Source organism: Meleagris gallopavo, chromosome Z (assembly GCF_000146605.3).
Source record: "Meleagris gallopavo isolate NT-WF06-2002-E0010 breed Aviagen turkey brand Nicholas breeding stock chromosome Z, Turkey_5.1, whole genome shotgun sequence".
NCBI classification, from domain to species: Eukaryota; Metazoa; Chordata; class Aves; order Galliformes; family Phasianidae; genus Meleagris; species Meleagris gallopavo.
The window spans coordinates 38,402,398-38,420,719 of record NC_015041.2 but is presented as its reverse complement, the minus strand read 5'-3'; the positions used below and the strand labels follow the sequence as shown (position 1 = coordinate 38,420,719).

At 36.7% G+C, this 18,322-nt stretch overlaps 1 protein-coding gene across 1 annotated transcript; it reads right to left on the bottom strand.

The window, feature by feature from the left end:
* Window positions 1–345: 345 nt before the first annotated feature.
* Window positions 346–15,077, bottom strand: HABP4 (hyaluronan binding protein 4; the record flags this gene model as incomplete). Its single annotated transcript, XM_010725838.3, has 6 exons — window positions 346–905; window positions 3,169–3,348; window positions 5,029–5,197; window positions 11,026–11,109; window positions 13,950–14,117; window positions 14,920–15,077. Coding segments are annotated over 6 exons (816 nt in total), but the record flags the coding sequence as incomplete, so codon positions are not given.
* Window positions 15,078–18,322: the final 3,245 nt, after the last annotated feature.

The window sequence follows — 18,322 nt, the reverse complement described above, 5'->3', positions numbered from 1 at the left end:
TAGAGGCAGGAGCTGAACCCAATGATCACTGTGGACTCCTTCCAACTTGAGATATTTACTATTTTAGTTTGTAGTTTCTCTTGCAGTAAACAAATTTCTTCTTTAACGACTTAGTTCAGTCTTTACTTCAAAATTATTTTATTTCACTGACAGCATCTTGAAAAGTAGTTGCAAATAGTATTTTCTTACTAACAAACACTTGTTAAAGTCACCTGTTAAAAGCAGCTATGCTGCTGTCTTAAAATCATTTCTGTTTAGGGATATTTTTCAGGCAAGTAAGATCAGCTCTTTGTTGCCAAATAGCAGAGGCTTCAGTCTCTGACTCATGAAAATAATACCTCAAACTCAAACCAGTAAGCACTGTGTTTTATTTGCCAAACTCTCAAGAACTGCAACTTGTAAATGTGCAAAATACACTTCAACCAAAGAAACAGAAAGTAGCTTTCATACCTCAAAGTGAAACAGACTCCTGATGGCAAACCATACAGTTTCACCAACCTGGTGAACCAAGAAGAACTTGACATAGTTCTCTACATATACATTTTTAAGCACTGTACTCTTGATCTTCATTCAAAGCCTTATAGTTGAGTTCTGCAAGCCTTCATACAGCTTTCACAAATGGAGGTAGGCACTAGGCCCTATAACAGAACTCCAGACCTCCGTTATCTCTAGAACTCACTTCCATTAATGGGTTCAAACATTTCATACACAAGAAAAAAAAAAAAGACCATCAACCAGAACAGCTTTTCCAGTAGACTTGGACTCTTTCCCCCCCCGCACCAGTACAGAACTGGTTTCTTTAGAGCTGCACCAAAGCTACGTTGATAACACCATTCATGATATTTCTTTTAAGTTAAAGCAGGAAAATCCTCAGGATCATCTGGATTTGGAGCAACAATTTGCACCTATAGAGTGAGAAAGGAAGCTTTATAGAAGTGAATAGATTTTAAAGCATCTGAAAGCTACACATAGATATGTATTTACCCTGAAAAAATCCATTGTTTTATTTAAAGTAAATGCTTCATAACCATCTCTATCACAGAAATACTAATTTTATCTCAGAAATTATGACTACTATAATTGATACAACATGAACATATTTGTAACACTGAGAAGAACGTATTTTGTAGTATTAAGGTGGGATAGGGAAAGAAAGTGCAACAATCTCATCTGCAACTTTTTTTGGAAGAAACATTATTAAGTTGGGGGGTTTTTTTGTGTTTTGTTTTTTTTTAACCTTTTCTAAGGCTACTGAATATGTCTGTAGTTTGTGATACAAAGAGTCTTTTTCATTCAGATGAAGCAAACACATCAAATCTTTTCCATACCATTCTGTAAGTTCCCTAATGTAACTGTTTTACTGCTTTAAGTACAACTAACTGCAACTTCAGTGATTATGAAAAATAAAGGTGTAATTTTTAGGTATGCAGATTTTTCTTTTTTCTTCTTAAAAAACAGCAGAAGTTCTTTAGATCAACACTTTAGAAAGTAATTAAATTTGGGCTGAAATAAAAATGCTGATATAATTAGAGTTTATTTGCACATGTGAAATGGTCCCATTCACATACTGGGATGCTCACTGTTTACAGAGAGACTAAAGTTCTGGCAGTTTAAAAAAGTCTGCAATGTCAGTATCAACTCCTCTGACAGAGTAGGTGTACTGATGTACAGTTTAACTTAATACTTAGTGCTGGCAAAAAAATAAATGGAAGCATGAAAACTGTCTTTTAAGTTATTGTCTGAGCCACTTACACACTATTTAAGTCACAAAGAACCTAACCTTGATGAAACTTTTCTATAGTCACAGCTCTATCTCTTTTCTAAGGACAATGACTCATCAATCTAACAAAGTACAAAGATATTAAGCCCATTTCTAACAAAGGATAGTGAATATATTCAGTTTAATTATGTTATCGCATTCACTCTGTGATTTTATGACCACTACTTGTGGTAGTAGAGCATTTTAAACTCTTTACTTTGCAAAGACTATCTGAAACTCCTTTTTTAGTGTTTAAGTTAAAAAAAGTATTTTTATGACAAATAAAATATGTAATGCCAAGCTGTGCAGAAGTTTAGTTCAGCTTCAGTTAAAATCAATATTTTAACACACAGAACTTTCATTCCAGGTGTAACATTTCAATCATTCTAACAGGCTGCCCAGGGAAATGGTGGGGTCCCCACCTCTGGAGGTATTTAGGAAACATGTGGACATGGCACTATAGGAAATAGTCTAGTGAAGGAACTCCATAGATCAGATTGATGATTGGACTTTATGATATTGAAGGTCTTTTTCAACTTAGATGGATTCTGTCTTCCTCCGTATGCTAGATTTACTCATCTCATGTTCAAGTAATTAAAATACTCTAAGAGTACTGATCCGCAGAATGAAACACCTCTCCTATGAGGACAGGCTGAGAGCGCTGGGGATCTACAGCCTGGAGAAGAGAAGGCTGCAAGGTGACCTGATAGTGGCCTTTCAGTATCTAAAGAGCAGCTACAAGAAAGAAGGAGACAGGCTCTTTAGCAGGGTCTGTGGTGACAGAAGGAGGGGAGACAGCTTCAAGCTCAGGGAGGGTAGATTTAGGTTAGAGATAAGGAATAAAATCTTTTATGGTGAGGATGGTGAGGCACTGGAACAAGTTGCCCAGTGATATTGTTGATGCCCTGTGCCTGGAGAATCTAAAGGTGAAGGTGAATAAGCCCCTGGGCAACCTGATCTAGGTGTGTTGTCCCTGTTCACTGCAAGGGAGTTAGCTACATGGCCTTCAGAGGTCCATTCCAACTCTGAGGACTCTGTGATTCTATACAGAACTGAAATTTCTTGCTATATAGTAAGTCTTCAGTCATGTTAATAGCTTTCTAATTTATATCAAACATTCAATGAGGAAAGAAATGTTTGTTGCATCCTTTCCTCTAGTTAACATTACAGCAGCTGGTAATCCAGCCTTTGGAAATTTGTGTTGGAGTTCCTCAGCCAGAATCAGTATTACATTTTAAGCAACTTGGTATGGGTAGGAACTGAAAATAACCAGGCCAACATACCGTGAGGTGGGCAACAGAAACAAGTCTGTTACTGTAGAAATCCCTCGAGAATAGAGAGGGAAGAGGGAAAGGATAACCACCATCAAAAAATGTTGCCAAGCAAACAAAACCTACAGAAAACTTTACCATTACTTCTGGTTGGGGTCCTTTCTCCTCAACTTGTCTGCCACGGCCACGACCTCGTGCTCCTCTTGATCCACGGCCAGGGCGAGAAAGACTCCCAAAATTGATATCCAGCTGAGATGTTATGTCATTCACTGCCCTTCGAAAAATAGGATAACCATCTTCAAGCTCTCCCTTTTGTATCTAGAAAAAACATATGATTAAGGCTCGTAATTTCCATATACAGCCTTCTACCCTCCTGACACATTTACATACACACATGTATTACAAAATAAGCAGCAAAAAAAAATTAAGATGATATCTGGAATAGGAGACAGGCCTCAACTTGCACAGCATTTGAACAGAAGTGAGACAGCTGCATCCTCCCAGATGCCTGGGCTAGTTTTGTTTGCTCAGAGAGTCCTTGAAGCAAGATCTGCCGTACCAGCTCCACAATATTGAAGTTTGCAGCAGTATAATCTATAAGGCTTTCCTAAGGAACCAGATAATCAGGCCTAGTCTACTTACTCTACAATTACCTTCAGCTAATGGTTAAAAGGACAGAAACCACAGCATTTGGTTACTAGCCAATATATATATATTTAATATATTTATCTGTAGCTATGAGATTACTCTTTTACTCTCCATATTTCTAGTTCCTAGTGTATTTATGATTGCTTCCCACCATAATTTTAACGTGTTGAAGTTAACATACCTTTAAACTCATCCCATACTGTAAAGAATCCCTCATTCTAAAATGGATTTGACTTGTCTTTGTTATGCAGTTTCTGTACCTCTTTTGCATTCATGTTGACAAGGTCACTTGGTATTGCCAGTCAAGAAAGTTTAGAAGCAATAAGAACAGCATGCACTCCTCATACTTTCAGAACTTGTGAAAGTTATTGTCTCCAGTGCATCCCCTCATCCCAAAGGAAAGGACAGTGTTATCCATGAGCACCAAAAGCCATGCTAAAAAGGATGGAGGCAGCTTCTGTATTTATCTGTACCCAGAGAGCTCAGTGACCTGCAGTGATTATGACTTACAAAAAAAAAGATCTGCATGTTTCAGTGTTATGAATAGACAAAGAATACAATGTGTATTGCATACGTGCAAACAGACCTTAATCAAGGATCACAGTTTTATCATACTAGGTTACAAGTACATACATATACTTTTGCGACCCTCAAAATCTAAAAATCTAAGCTAGCAGGAATATAAGCAAATTCTCCTGCTTCTCCTCAGCACTTCCCAATCATACCAACAGAAGTCTTTCCTGAAATGTAGCCCGAGAGACACAGTGGAAAAAAAATGGGAGAAGTGGGGAGAAAGTATATCACTATAGAAGAAGGACTCCAGAGTTCTTCTAAGAAATAGGACCATAAAACTGGAAAAAAGTATGTAACCCAAATGCACAATGGAATCTGGGGTCCAGCACAGATGAGAAAATTGACACTTAGCATGCAGACTAACATGCCAAAATAGATGCCAGTTTAACAGATCTGTGCAAATATATACTGATAATTTAGCTAAATATAATTGAAAGGTAGAATAAGAAGTGTTTATAACACAAATTTCTCTTGTGGCACTACTGGAGATCTACATGTGTGGCAGCAATAAGGAAACAAGTTTTATATTGCTGAGTATACATTTTAAAACAGAACAACTTAACATATTACATGCCTGCATGTAAAATACACCCCTATTTTGACCTGAGAGAAAAATGAACAGACAATAAATGTAAGGCAAACTTTAAAGCACATACATGATTACAGTAACAAAGTTCAGATACTATTTTGGGTCCAGATTATACTAAAACTAGTGGAAAACAGAGAGTTTCCTAACCCTCAGCATAAAGTTTACAGAATTCAGCAGATAATGCTTACATCATTGCTATATTTTGACTTGTGAATCACCACTGCTTTGGAAGGAACAGTGGATTCTGGCCTCCGGATGTTGAATTCATGCTTCGGTCGATTCTGTTGCTGAAGATTTTTCCACTCATCTAACGTCATTTCTTGAACTACTTCTTCCATTGGCTTTCCTTCAGCAACTCTAAAGGTTTGTAGTTGTAAAGTAAAACCCATTAGCTTGTGACATGCCAGGATGAAAGGAAACATTAATCTCTAAAGTAAGGATAGTAAACAGAACACTTGGAATGTTTCTCACCAAACTATAGTCCTCAATTTTACTTTCAAGCCATAATAACTTGGTGTATGACTTTTACATTAACCTAACTTGTAAAATATACCTATGGCCTGCTTGAAATTAGTCTTACAAGCAAGAATTTTCTCCCGACTATTGAACTAAGTTCTGGTATTTATCCAGCCTTCTTGTAAGTTGAAGCACTGCAGATTCTACAACAAATCACTCTGCCTTTTGGTCTAGAATATTCTCAACTCTGTTTCAATAGTGAATCTACTTTTAGCAAACACAGCCACAGTTGTGAGATCTAATATTCACACACTGCTTCTTTGATTTCTTTTGTCAGGTGTCTATCACCTGCATAAAACAGATAGACTAAACCTAGTACAGTTTCAATTTGTCACAAAGCACAATAATGCTGATATGCTAAAGGAAAATGTAAGCACATCAATCAGCTTCGCTTATTTTTGAGCTGTGAAGACAGAAGACGATATCTAAGACAAAAAAACCTTCTCAACATATCGTTTGACTATTCTTTATGCCAGCACCAGGAAAGTGCTATAACTGTTTTAAACAGAACCACTTGCTACTACAGTACACTCACAGCAGGTACCATTTAAGTTATCAGCAGAAAACTATTCCCTCCTAAACAGAGACAGATGCAGGAAGCACAACTCCTTTAATCATAACTGTTAAAATAACCAATCGCTATAAACTACAGGAAAACCTACACTGTACCTGTTGATTCCTGGATACTCAAAAACTGGTTCATCCTTCTCCCACCCAAAGCTATTACACATAGAAACAGAAGTTGATGTTCGTTAAGTATTTTCCTAACACTGATTATTCCAGAAAAACTTTTCATTAGGTTACTTTTCATAGGAGAAATACAGCTTTCCTTCCTTTCATTGGATCCCAGATTTCCTTTTTTTTTTTTTTTTTACTTTACCAAACTAGTCTGTATTAACCTAACGAAGCGAGAATTCTTTCCTTAACAATAAAATAAAGTCAGTTGGTTTTAGGGTTAGGCAATTTAGGTTAAGTTACTTTTCTTTAGTAAGTAGGGTTGGGTAGTTGGTAAGGAAGGACCGTTACGGTAGGAATCTACTGAGGATACCTAAACCTAACCCTTCCGCAACTAGGGCGATGGTCGTCGCCACCCAACCACGATCACGGCGTTCCTAAACGGGACCCCGACCCCCAACTACTACGCCCTCGAACTACCAGAACACCAGAGCATCCACCAGCTCTTCTGGGCGACACCTCGTTCCTACGTGGTCCTCCTACTCGTCCCTCCTAGTAATAGTAAATTTAACTTTTTCCTTAACAATTACCTTAACCCTTAAAACCCTTTCCCCTTCCGTTTTTAAGTTTTAAACTACCCTCTTTTCCCCTTTCGTTTCTTACTCTACCGTTAATTTGGTATTAGTTAAAGTAAAAAAAAAAAATAAAAATAAAAAAATAAATCACTCTTTTACGCTTTATCACAGACAGAAGCACAAACTGACAACGAACTGCACGTTTCATCTCTGAAGTTGTACAAGCATGCTGGAAGAATATATTTGTTATGAGTGTTCTGACACTCACAACATGCAAGCACCCAGAGACAAAGAAAAAAAGAGAAAGAAAGCTTATAAGAATGTCTTTTATTAAATCATTCCTAAGTCAGTATGTCAAGATAGAATCAGTGAACTGTTTTTGGATACTAGGAAGTATTTTGTCCTTCTCTCCCTTTTTCCATTGTGTCAGTCCTCAATGAGAACTGTAGACAGATGAAAAACAGCTGCAACAAATACTTAAGTATTAGTTATCAGTCTTTCAATCTGAAAAAGAAACACGTGCATTCAAGCAGAGCTTTAAGGCCAACTCTGTGCTATTTGCACTGTGAGAAGTAATGCATTTACCACATTTCCTAAAGATCCTAAAGAGACACTTAATAAAGAGAGAGAGAGTAAGTTATATGAAAACAAACAAAAAAAACAAAATCCACAACAAAACACTAGAAATTCCAAAGAAGCAAAAATACTCTCAGGCAAAAGTATCAGCTCTCCAAACACAGAAACACTGGCAAGAAAAAAGCTCAGAAATATGGACCCTCTCCTACCCAACCTGTGCAAGATTACTGCAAGTAACCAAGACAAACAACCTTCAGTCAACAGCACCTGCCCCTTTCCTACCAGCAAAATGTTAGAAGGACATGCTTGAACACTTGTTTGGAAAAGATGTCACTGCTGGTGATAGACCAAACTCTGAAGTGAGTGTCTTCCATGTGGGAATTTCTAAAGAATTCAGAAGAGAACATAGACATACTAAGTCTAAAATACATGATCTACAGGAAAATCTTTAAAGATGGCTGAGGAAGAAACTTATATAATGCTAAAAATGAATAGATTTTTGTGTGGCCATGATGATCAGGGCAAGATACTTGGGAGATAAAAGAAAAACAGCACTTAATTTCAGAGCATTAGAAAGACCATCAAGAGTTAACGTAAGATCAACTTGCATTATACAAGTCAACTAGAGAAGTATTATATCAAATACTTATAAAGATTTGGACTGGCTTTATGTCACAATTAAGAAACAAGAGAACTCAATAAGACTGTAAACTTGAGGACAAATTTGGAATTTTTCATTAAAAGATCAGATGGATACACATATCCAACAAAAAGGGATGTCAAGAAATGGAAGAAAACATCACAGAATAAATACTAACTCCACAAATACCTTTCACAGGAATTGGTTAGACAATTATGTGCTGCACTGAGCAAAAATAAGCCATTTATCTGAGTTACCAACCAACACACATTCGTTCAATTGTTCAGACTGTGAAGACAAGTGCAACAGAAAGTATCTGTGAGGACAGCTTATACAGCTGTAGTGCTTAAATGTTATACTTGTTAGCTGTAGCAAAAAAAAAAATTACTAGTATGTAATTTGTGATACTATATATATGTGCCATATATTGATGTTCAGACTTAAAGGAAATTTGAAGACATAGCAAGAAACAATTTACATTATACAAGTATTAAATACATTCTTGTCCTGCAATACTTTGCAAATGGAATTAAGAATAGCAACACAGACACAGTCCTGAAGGCAGAGATCCTTTAGATTATACAAGCTCATAGAAGTCTTTCCAGAGATGCACTGAAGTTAGCCAGTACCAAACCATAAAGCTATACAGTATCTCCATTTGAACAAATTTTTCACAATTGCCAGGATTATAACTACTTTTTAAAATGGTAAATCACACCAGTGAAGAGAATGAGAGAAGAAACAAAATCAAGTTTTGGGGTTTTTATTTGTTTTGTTTTTAATCTGTCTCAATACAAGAAGGTGATCCTCTCCCTCTAGGTCTGTAAGTATCTTAAGTGTGGGAGACAGGAGACATGGCCAGCCTCTTTTCAGTGGTCTGTGGGGACAAGATAAGGGGAAATGGCCATAAACTGGAGCATAGAAAGTTCCGCACCAATATGCAAAAGTGGGAGTGACAGAGCACTGGAACAGGCTGCCCAGGGAGGTTGTGGAGTCTCCTTCTCTGGAGATATTTAAGACCTGCTTGTGCAGCCTGGTCTGGGAAGCCTGCTTTGGCAGGGGAGTTGGACTCGATCTCTAGAAGTCCCTTCCAACCACTACAATTCTGTGATTCTACGACTCCTGTATTTATAAGTCAAAATGAGAAAAACCCTAGCAGTAGCTTGGACACACACCCCTACTCCCACAAGGCTGAGGCTCTAGGGAGAGCAGAATGTAAACTGGTTAAGATCTTCTACTGGTGTAAAGCAGAGGCAACCTAAGCAGATAAATCCTTTAGGTAAATTTTGAAGCATATCACACCTAAAAACCATATTCCAACAGCTTTTGCTTTTAAATATTTGAAAAATAACAAATTTTCCACATTAAGAAATCCGTTCTTCAGTAATACAACCTTCCCTAATTACATACGGACTATTCACACCTTATCTTAAAAGATGTGGAGTCACCAAAATGACATTACTCTCAAAGATACTCGCAATGAGGTATAGGTTTAGGTTGGATATCAGGAAAAAATTCTTTACAGAAAGGGTTGTTAGGCACTGGAATAGCTCCCTAAGGAAGTGGTTGAGTTGCCATCCCTGGATGTGTTTAAAATCCTTTTGGATGTGGAGCTCAGGGACATGATTTAGAGCAGGGTTGCTAGAGTTAGGATAGTATGGTTAGGTTGTGGTTGGATTTGATGACCTTTAAGGTTTTTCCCAACCTGAGAAATTTTATGATTCTATGAGATGTAACTTGCATTTTGCATACAGATTTGTGAGTTTCCAGAATAGTATTTACTGCATTGAAAAAATTACATTAAGCAGTTTTGTTCTTGCACTTTACTTGCTTTTCTGCACTTTACTGAATTCAGCACTTTTCCAAATTAAACATTTAAAAATATGATAAACAGTAAAAGCACTCAATCTTTTTGACTCCCTACTGGTTTCTGAAATTTCTGTAAAATGAAAAAGACAAATGGTACATTCTGCCAGATGCCTTTGCCAAGACGTAAACTTCAAGTCTTATGTTCTACATGGAACTGATGTCAGGACGTTGAAGATCTTGAATTGCTGGGAATGTTTACTGCTACAATGATGGATAAACTGGTACAAGCCTGAGAAAACTAAAGGCATCAGTAACTGACAAAAACTGCGTAAGAACTGTTCTCTTATTTAACTAAATAAATCTGTCAAAATTGCACTGTACTTATCTACATTACCCATCTGACTTAAGGCCACTTAGAAAATCCTTTCTGGAAATCCTGTCATCGCTCAGCTTCTTAGATTTTCTCATGTATAAGACGACTTATCTGTATATTTGAGTTTTAAATTAAAAAGAAAGTTGTGCCAACTTAGCTTCTAATAAGTTTATATAAACTGAATATATAAAATAGTATTTGCAGCCTACTCAGTACTATAACTCAAGTTAAAAAGGAACGAACATAATTAAAAACAAGTTTCATCATTGGACAAAAAAGGCTTCATAGCAATAGAAGAGGACACTGACATTCTGTCACTTTCCACAGTTTAAGAGATATTCACAACATGCTATTTGCTCATTCTTTCAATTCTCTTTCTTGGACAAGATTGTCTGGTTACTTTAAGCTAAAGCATTTATTTCATCTAAAACAGATTTTCCATGACTTAAAGCCAGATTTTCTGGCTTTAAGTCTTGAAGTCAGAAAGCAAAAGGCAAAGTCCTCTCCCAGTTCCCCTACTTTTAAGGCTCACTGCAAGACCATTTTCTGCAAGTTTTTCAGGTTCTATAAAGGTCCTCTGTACATTATTAGTGACTGATGAATAACTAACTTAGACAATTTTATCTTAGTGTTCTTTAATTGTTTGTGTGATTGCACAGATATCCTGAATACCTTTTTTTTTTTTTAATTACTTCTGAAGTACTCTAGTACTTCAATAAAGTGGGGTAATTTTTATCCATTTCCCAAGTCAAAAGTGCAACACAATGCACAGCCCGTCATTAAATCATCGCCAAGTATTAGGAATGTAAGCATCAGTGGGTCATTCAAAACTGCAGCTGCATAATCAAGCTTTTCTAATACTTAAGAACTCATTTGCTTGAGACAAACCTACAGAGAAAGTTTCTTTTTTAAAATATCTGCAGTTCAAATTTCAAGTATGTTTCCCAGTACAAGTCAAGAATGTCAGTAACAGTAAACTCTTTCCTCTGCATTTAGAAAAAATTATTTTAGTCAGCTATACTTGTTTAGAGGTTCTCCTTCAGACATCTCTGGAGCCTTAGCTGTTTTTGCAGTCGCTTCCATTGGAGCATTCAGTTTCATCTCACTAGAACAGTAAACAGAAAACATACAGTCTTTGTAAGTCATATTAGGATAAACCTTGCAGGTCAAAACATGATATATTTGGCAAAATTCCTTGGAAAGGGTGAAAAAAACAAAAGAAACGAAACTCTAGAATCATAAGAAAAAGTTCATCTAAGTGACTGTATGGACTAACAAAATGAAAAGAACTGGAAAAACCCAATTTCATGTACTTTTATTCAAAGATGCATGAACACAATAACCCAATTATAAATACCAGTACTTGACAACAGTATATCTCTGATGCTTTACTTGCATTTTTTATTTTCCACTCTTAAAACTGTAAAGTTCAGATTTCATCTTAGAAGTTTACATTTTCTGTAACACTTCACTGGCCAAATAAGATCAGTAGCATACTTATTTTCATTCCACTGGTAAGAATGCATTATTTAAAAAAACAGAAACAAAAAAACCAACCTTGTAGCTTCAATGAATCATTAATAATTAAGGTACAGATACATTTCTAGAATTGCTTAGACAATCCCAATTTAATCACACTTCCACCATACATGACACATTGCAAGAAAGCATTGATATCTGTACTTGTACCTTAAGTAGTGATACTACTGAACAAAAAAAAAATAGCTAGGGGAAATGAGCAGGATCTCAGAATCCTCCGAGTTGGAAGGGACATGTAGTCCAACTCCCCTGCAATGAACAAAGACAACACAGCTAGATAAGGTTGCCCAGGGCCTTATCCAGCTTTGCCATTAGAGTCTCCAGGAACAGGACAACCACCACATCAATGGGCAATCTGTTTCAGTACCTAACCACCCTCACTGTAAAAGATTTTTTCCTTATCCCTAACTTAAATCTGCCTTCTCTGCACTTGAAACCATTTCCCGTGTTCTGTCTCCATTCCTGTAGCTGCCCTTTAAATACTGAAAGGCCACTATCAGGTCACGTCTGCTTTCTGGGCTGTAAGGGCACATTGCTGGCTCATGTTCAGCTTCCCATCCGCCAGTACCCCCAGGTCTATTTCAGCAGGGCTGCACTCAATCATTTCATCCCGACTTGTATTGGTAATGGAGGTTGCTTCAACCCAGGTGCAAGATCTTGAATTTGGATTTATTGAACCTCATGATGTTCTCCTGTGCTCACTGCTCAAGCCTGTTTAGGTCCTTCTAGGTGGTATCCCATCCCTCTGGTCAGTCAACAGCAACCCACAGCTTGGTGTCATCAGCAAACTTGCTGAGGGTGCACTCAACCCCACTGTCAATATCACTGATGAAGATTCTAAAGAGTATTGGTCCCAGCACCAACCCCAGGGGGACATCACTCATTACAAGTCTCCATCCAGACACTGAGCCACTGACCACCACTTTCCGGACTCAATCCTGCAGCCAGTTCTTTGTCCATTGAACATTGCAGTGACACAATCAGAGAAGGCCACTAGGTTGGTCAAGTAGGATTTGCCATGCTGGTTCTCCCAGATCACCTCCCTGCCTTCCACATACTTTAGCATAGCTTCAAGGAGGCAAGCAGTTATCAGGGAGGATTCAAGGCAAAAATAAAACTGAACTTCACTTTCTTGAGCCTTACACTGTTCATACCATCTTCAGCTGTATAATATACAAGCTAGTTTTGCGCAATTAGATAAAACCATATTTACATAGCTGATCACTTGTTTTGAAAAGCTGGAATACTTAACCAAGCTTTTAGTATACAGTATTAGAAGAGAAGTGAGTATAATCTGGAAAAAGAAGAACTTGGAATATCAAGCCCTAAAACTGCTACCTATCAAAGGTTTTTTTTTCCCCTCATCCACAACCCTTTAGCCAGATACACTGAGGAAACCTACTATACATTCACAAACATAATAATGTAAGTGATAAATATTAAACTGTTTTTTAAAACAAAAGAATTGTATGTGACCAAAGCTCAAAGTTTTGCCTTTTCTGTCTAACCTCAGCCTTCAATTAAAAACTTCTAGAAGAATGATAATAAAAACTACTAAAAAGAATAACATATTAGTAAGTGCAAAGAATAGACAAAAGCAGACTTTCCCAACAAAGTTTTGGTAATCCAAACACATATCAATGAATGAAGTAGACAACTGAAGTTCCTAACTTCTTCCATCTCTTTGACCACTAAATAAACAGCCACATTCTGTGACTGATCCTGGTGTGCTTTGAAATGTTCTTAAGTGGCGCAGACAGCTAAGCACCTCTGGAGCCACACAGAACTGTACTACAGCTTTGCAACATAGAATCTTATGACCAATAACAAAGCTTCACTTGGTAGTTGGCATTTTGTAGCAACATCAAATACAAGAATCCCACTTGCTTGAATATTAGAAAAACTTTAACTCATTTCAGTTAAAAGACAACTTTGGCCCCACTCAACTGAATTTTGGCTGGCTTTTATTCAAGAACTTTCACCATACTTTTGCTACAAGTTCAGCTGTTCAGTATAAACAATAGAGATAAGTTCAGGAAGCTATAGAACAGCATTAATCACAACAATGAATAGAAAGCACAACTTTAACCTAAAAACATCCAGACTTTGATGAACAGAACGCTGCCTACAATGAGAACCAGACAATGATGGTGGACACAATTATATATTGTACATCATATATTTAACTGCTCCCCAGTTCCACCTTTTATGTTATCTGTTCTCATGCCGCTAGAGAGAGGAAAGAGCATTCTTTAAGAGCTTTTTTTTTCCCCCCAGCAGATTCCCAAATTAAAACTCCCTTTTTGGTAGCCAGTTTGTCTACAGAAAAAGGAATAGAATACACAAGAAATTCTACCATAATGTCAACTCTATTGTTCAATGAGAGTAAGCACGCTCAACACTTACATTTCAACATTGTCACTTTGTCTTTCAAATTCCCGTTTTCTTCTGTGGTCGAAGCCATCAAAACTTTTGTTTATTCCACCACCTCTTCCTCTACCTTGCATTTCACTTCTTCCTCTTCCATAACCTCTTGGTCTTTCATAGGCTAATTTTTCAATAGGTCTAAAAAGACTTTTAGTCAGAATACAAGGAGAAAAAAATACTATGTTTACATTTGTGTAGCTGTGATATCAGTATAGGGGAGCTACTAAATTTTTTAAATCTACATCTTTACATAATACAGTACGATTGCATTAGTTTTGGCATTAAAGTGAGAATTATTATACACAATAGGAATAGAAACTTTAGCCATTGATGAACAGAAATATTAGAGAAGTTTAATAAAACACTATAAAGCTGTCATGTCTTCAGTGACTTAATTGAGTAATAACTCCACTCTCAAATTCAGATTTATATGCAATTGCAAATAAGTTTTAGAATATCAACTACATTCACAGACAGTAAGAAGAGCTTAACTGTTAAAAGTTTGTGGAATTACTCTAGTACCTAGAACAAAAACAAAATCTGTGTGTTCATTGTCCAAGTAGCAAGCAGTATAACAAAGGTATAGTTTCAGTTTGAACTGTAAGATTTATTCTACTTTCAATCTGCACCAGATGTCCTACAAAATTTGGTAACCAAGTTCAGAAACACAGTATTCACATTACAGACTAAGGGCTAAGTTTCCAGATCTTAGCAATTCCTAGTTTTGCCTTCACAAAACAGTTCCAAATCAACCTGCAAGGAAGCCAAAATTGCAGCTCTGCCAGACATAACTAATTTGTATTGCACCAAATCTACAAACTAACAACACTTTAAGTCACTTTTGGCTATGATATCTGCTTAAGAAGTTTAACTCTTTCTCTCTCTTTCCCATCCCATATACACTTTTCCTTTTTATGAGGCACCTTATGATCCTCTACATGATACATACCTCCTAGCTGTGAGTTCTGCTTGACTTTCTGTTTCATAAGATGAGTATTCCATGAATGACGGCCTCCATTCAGTTTTGTCTTGTTTCTCTGCTCTGCTATTGTCTTTTCCTCCACATTCTTCTTGTTTAGGTGCTTGCTTCTGACCTACATACACATATACATATTACTAAGTGTTTAACAATAACTGAATCATAGTTACTGTTGACTTAAGTGAGCTAACTACACCTTAGACTTCAGCTTTCACTCTCCAGTCCCAAATCCATCCCAACTATTAAATGCCCCGACAGTTAATCTTACCAGACACTGTCTTTAAATATACATACTTTCCCTTCCAGATTAGTGAGTCTAGCTCTCTTGTTGACACAGCTCAGTCATTTAAAAAACAACAAAAAACAAAACCACAACAAGCTAGAGAAATTGCATTTTTTTTTCCCCCTCACATGAAGTTACAGAAATGGAGAACAAAAATCATTTCTTATGATCAAAGATCTTGATGGTGTCCTACACAAAAGGACAGAGAAGCTTCTTTGGAAGACATGAATTCCAAGATTGTTGCAGAATAAATGAGGGAAAGATCATTTGAGATGTGTTAGCTGTTGATCAACGCACTTCTTGATAGATGAGCTAAATTTTCAAATCTGAGCCTGTACTTCTCCTTTAAGCTCACAAATATGGTATACAACAAAATAAGGATCACCTCCTGTTGCAGTTCTAAGGAGAGGATAACTATTTAACACTGCCAGACACCAAGCAGTAAATACAGAGGCTACACCTAATTCTAAAATGTCAATATATTCCAAGACAAAATATATTTAAGCCTGCCGGGATTTTTTTGGACACTGCTGAGGTTGAAAACACTGAGTGCAAAGGTACTGTGTATTGTAGAAGACAAGTTGAGGTTATCCATTTAACCCAAATGCATCCTGTGTAACAAGAGTTCATTATGTGCATCCATCCCTGTTTTCCCCAAATTGTCCTCTATTTAAGACAAAGTTCTCCAGAGGCAAGCAGGCCCTCTCCTAGGCATCTATACTTACACTAATAGCTGCAGAAGTAGTTGGTTTAAGACTACTAAAGAAACACAAGCCTCAGACCAGTGAAACTGTGCTCTTTTTTCCACAAGCACCTGTGCTGTGCTGAGGAAGTTACTGAACTCAACAAGTTAATGTACAAATTACAGTCCTGGTTAATGTGCCTCAGCTGCAAGAATACATGAAAACCTACTCCATTACACAATATTAATATACAAATGAATTCCTAGTTCTACAGAAAATGTCTACATGTAAAGATTTGATTTAAAGCTTGGCTGGCAAGCATGAAGTCTGCAACATAATCCTTAAAAGTAAACTAAAGAACAGTCCACTCAGAGAATAAGATAAAACTGTGATAGGTGAAGCCTCTTGCTATGCAATAAAGATAGTCATATCTGTACACAGAAGAAAGTTTAACTGGTTTTCTTTAAGCTACAGACCACTTGAAATAATACATTCTCCCTCCTCAACGTTTGGATTAGCTCAATTCTTACAGAAGAAGGCGTATTTTCATTCCCTTCAAAACGAAGATGAATATCTGGATAAAGGGCAATTTCTGAAATTAGTTTGAGAACTTTTTATTAAAGCATACTAATTTGGAAAGCTTGAAGTTATAAAGAATACAGAATGGTATACACTGTCTGCTATATGTATATCCCAACTATACCACCAATTATGCAAGCATTGGTTCTAAGCTGAAATCCTAGTGTAGGAGAACAAAAATACTACTAATTTTTGACCACTTATTTTGATTGGATCTGAATGAACAATTGCAATATAAGAGCACATTTTTATTTTTGAGCCGTTCATTAGCTATCAAAAGCATTTAGAATAACTTTGCAGGAACACAAAGACCAATTTCCCTACATGTTTAGTATTAACATCTATTTCACACACATTCAGAGAACTCCTTGAAACGACAAAGAGGTAACAGCCATTTAAAAGAGGCTAGTGGTTCTGTTATACTCCCAGTACCTCTTAAAAGTACTGGCATTTACTGCTGTAGATAAAGCAGACAGATTGTTACCTCAGCCTAGTTAATTCACTTGGATTCTAATAAATGGCCATACATATTGCAGAAGATTACTGTGATACAAATCGTATAAAAATACTTCAACTGGTTTGACAGACACACAGCAGTAGATTAAAACTAAACGGCTGCAGCAACCACACCTCTAATAAACAGTGTAATCCCTGAATCAATTACTGGCACAATTTTCAGTTCAGCTTACAACAGCAAACCAAATTAGAATTTGACAGCTGTGATAGCATAAGCTATCTGATTTAAATTTACTGCTACATATATGTCCCAATTCAAATTTCCATTTAAGATGAAGACCAACAAACCTTATTGGAACTGGGGTTGACAGACAGGGAAGAGTAAAACATAAGTAATCTTGTGTAGTGTTGCCACTTACAAGGAACTAGGCTATGCTTTGAATGCTTATCAAAAACTTTGTTAGTACACTCCAATTTTATATATTTGCTAGAGTATATACGTATTGGTATGCGACTTTCCTTCAAATTCACAGTAGGGTTTTGAGGATCTTTTACTTGAAATCTCACAAACTTTGCAATGAAAAACTGAATACTGATCTTTTCTAGGTTAAATCTAGCCTCTCTTTAAAGTGATTCTCTTGTTTCTTACAGCTAGATTTACATCAAGCTGAAGAAGACATTCACTATTACTCACTTCATCTTTAGCTCCATGTGAGGCTATTGCACCTGTCCAGTCTACCAGCTCAGCTGCCTATCACTTTATCTTCTAAGTCAATATATTCAAATTTCAAAATGTAATGAACTGAATGAACTATTTCAAACCCAGCTTCCCCCTCCCCCCCCCCGGAAAAGACAGCTAAGATATTACTTGAGAAAGACACCTGTAAACAGTATAATCAGCAGACACTAGACCCAGACATCACTAAGGCAAAAAAAGCTTGGTTTTTATGAGTTGTTGATTAAATAGTATAGTCAACATACTGAAGTGTATTTTCACTTTGCCACCACAGTGCATTACTATCAGTATTAGTATTGCTTATAAAACAGCATTTAGGCAAGGCAACTCTCTAAAAAGTGTTTTTAATAAACATTCCACAGAAATCTGAGTTGGGAAAGCACATGCTTTTTTAAGAGTACCTTTTCAGCTCCCTGCCAATGTATATCAACAGAAGGATTTTAAAACAACTCAGCCAAACAAGCTGTCTTTGCAGTTGTGTCTAGCTCCCATTCAAATTTCCTCTTCTTGTGTTATTTGTCCTCAAACAAAAGTTTTGCTTTAGAAGATGTTGTTATGAAGGCTCTTCACAGGCACCTGATAACACAGTGTTCTCACCACCTTATTTTTAATGGAAAAAAGGGGTTTTCTTGTTTT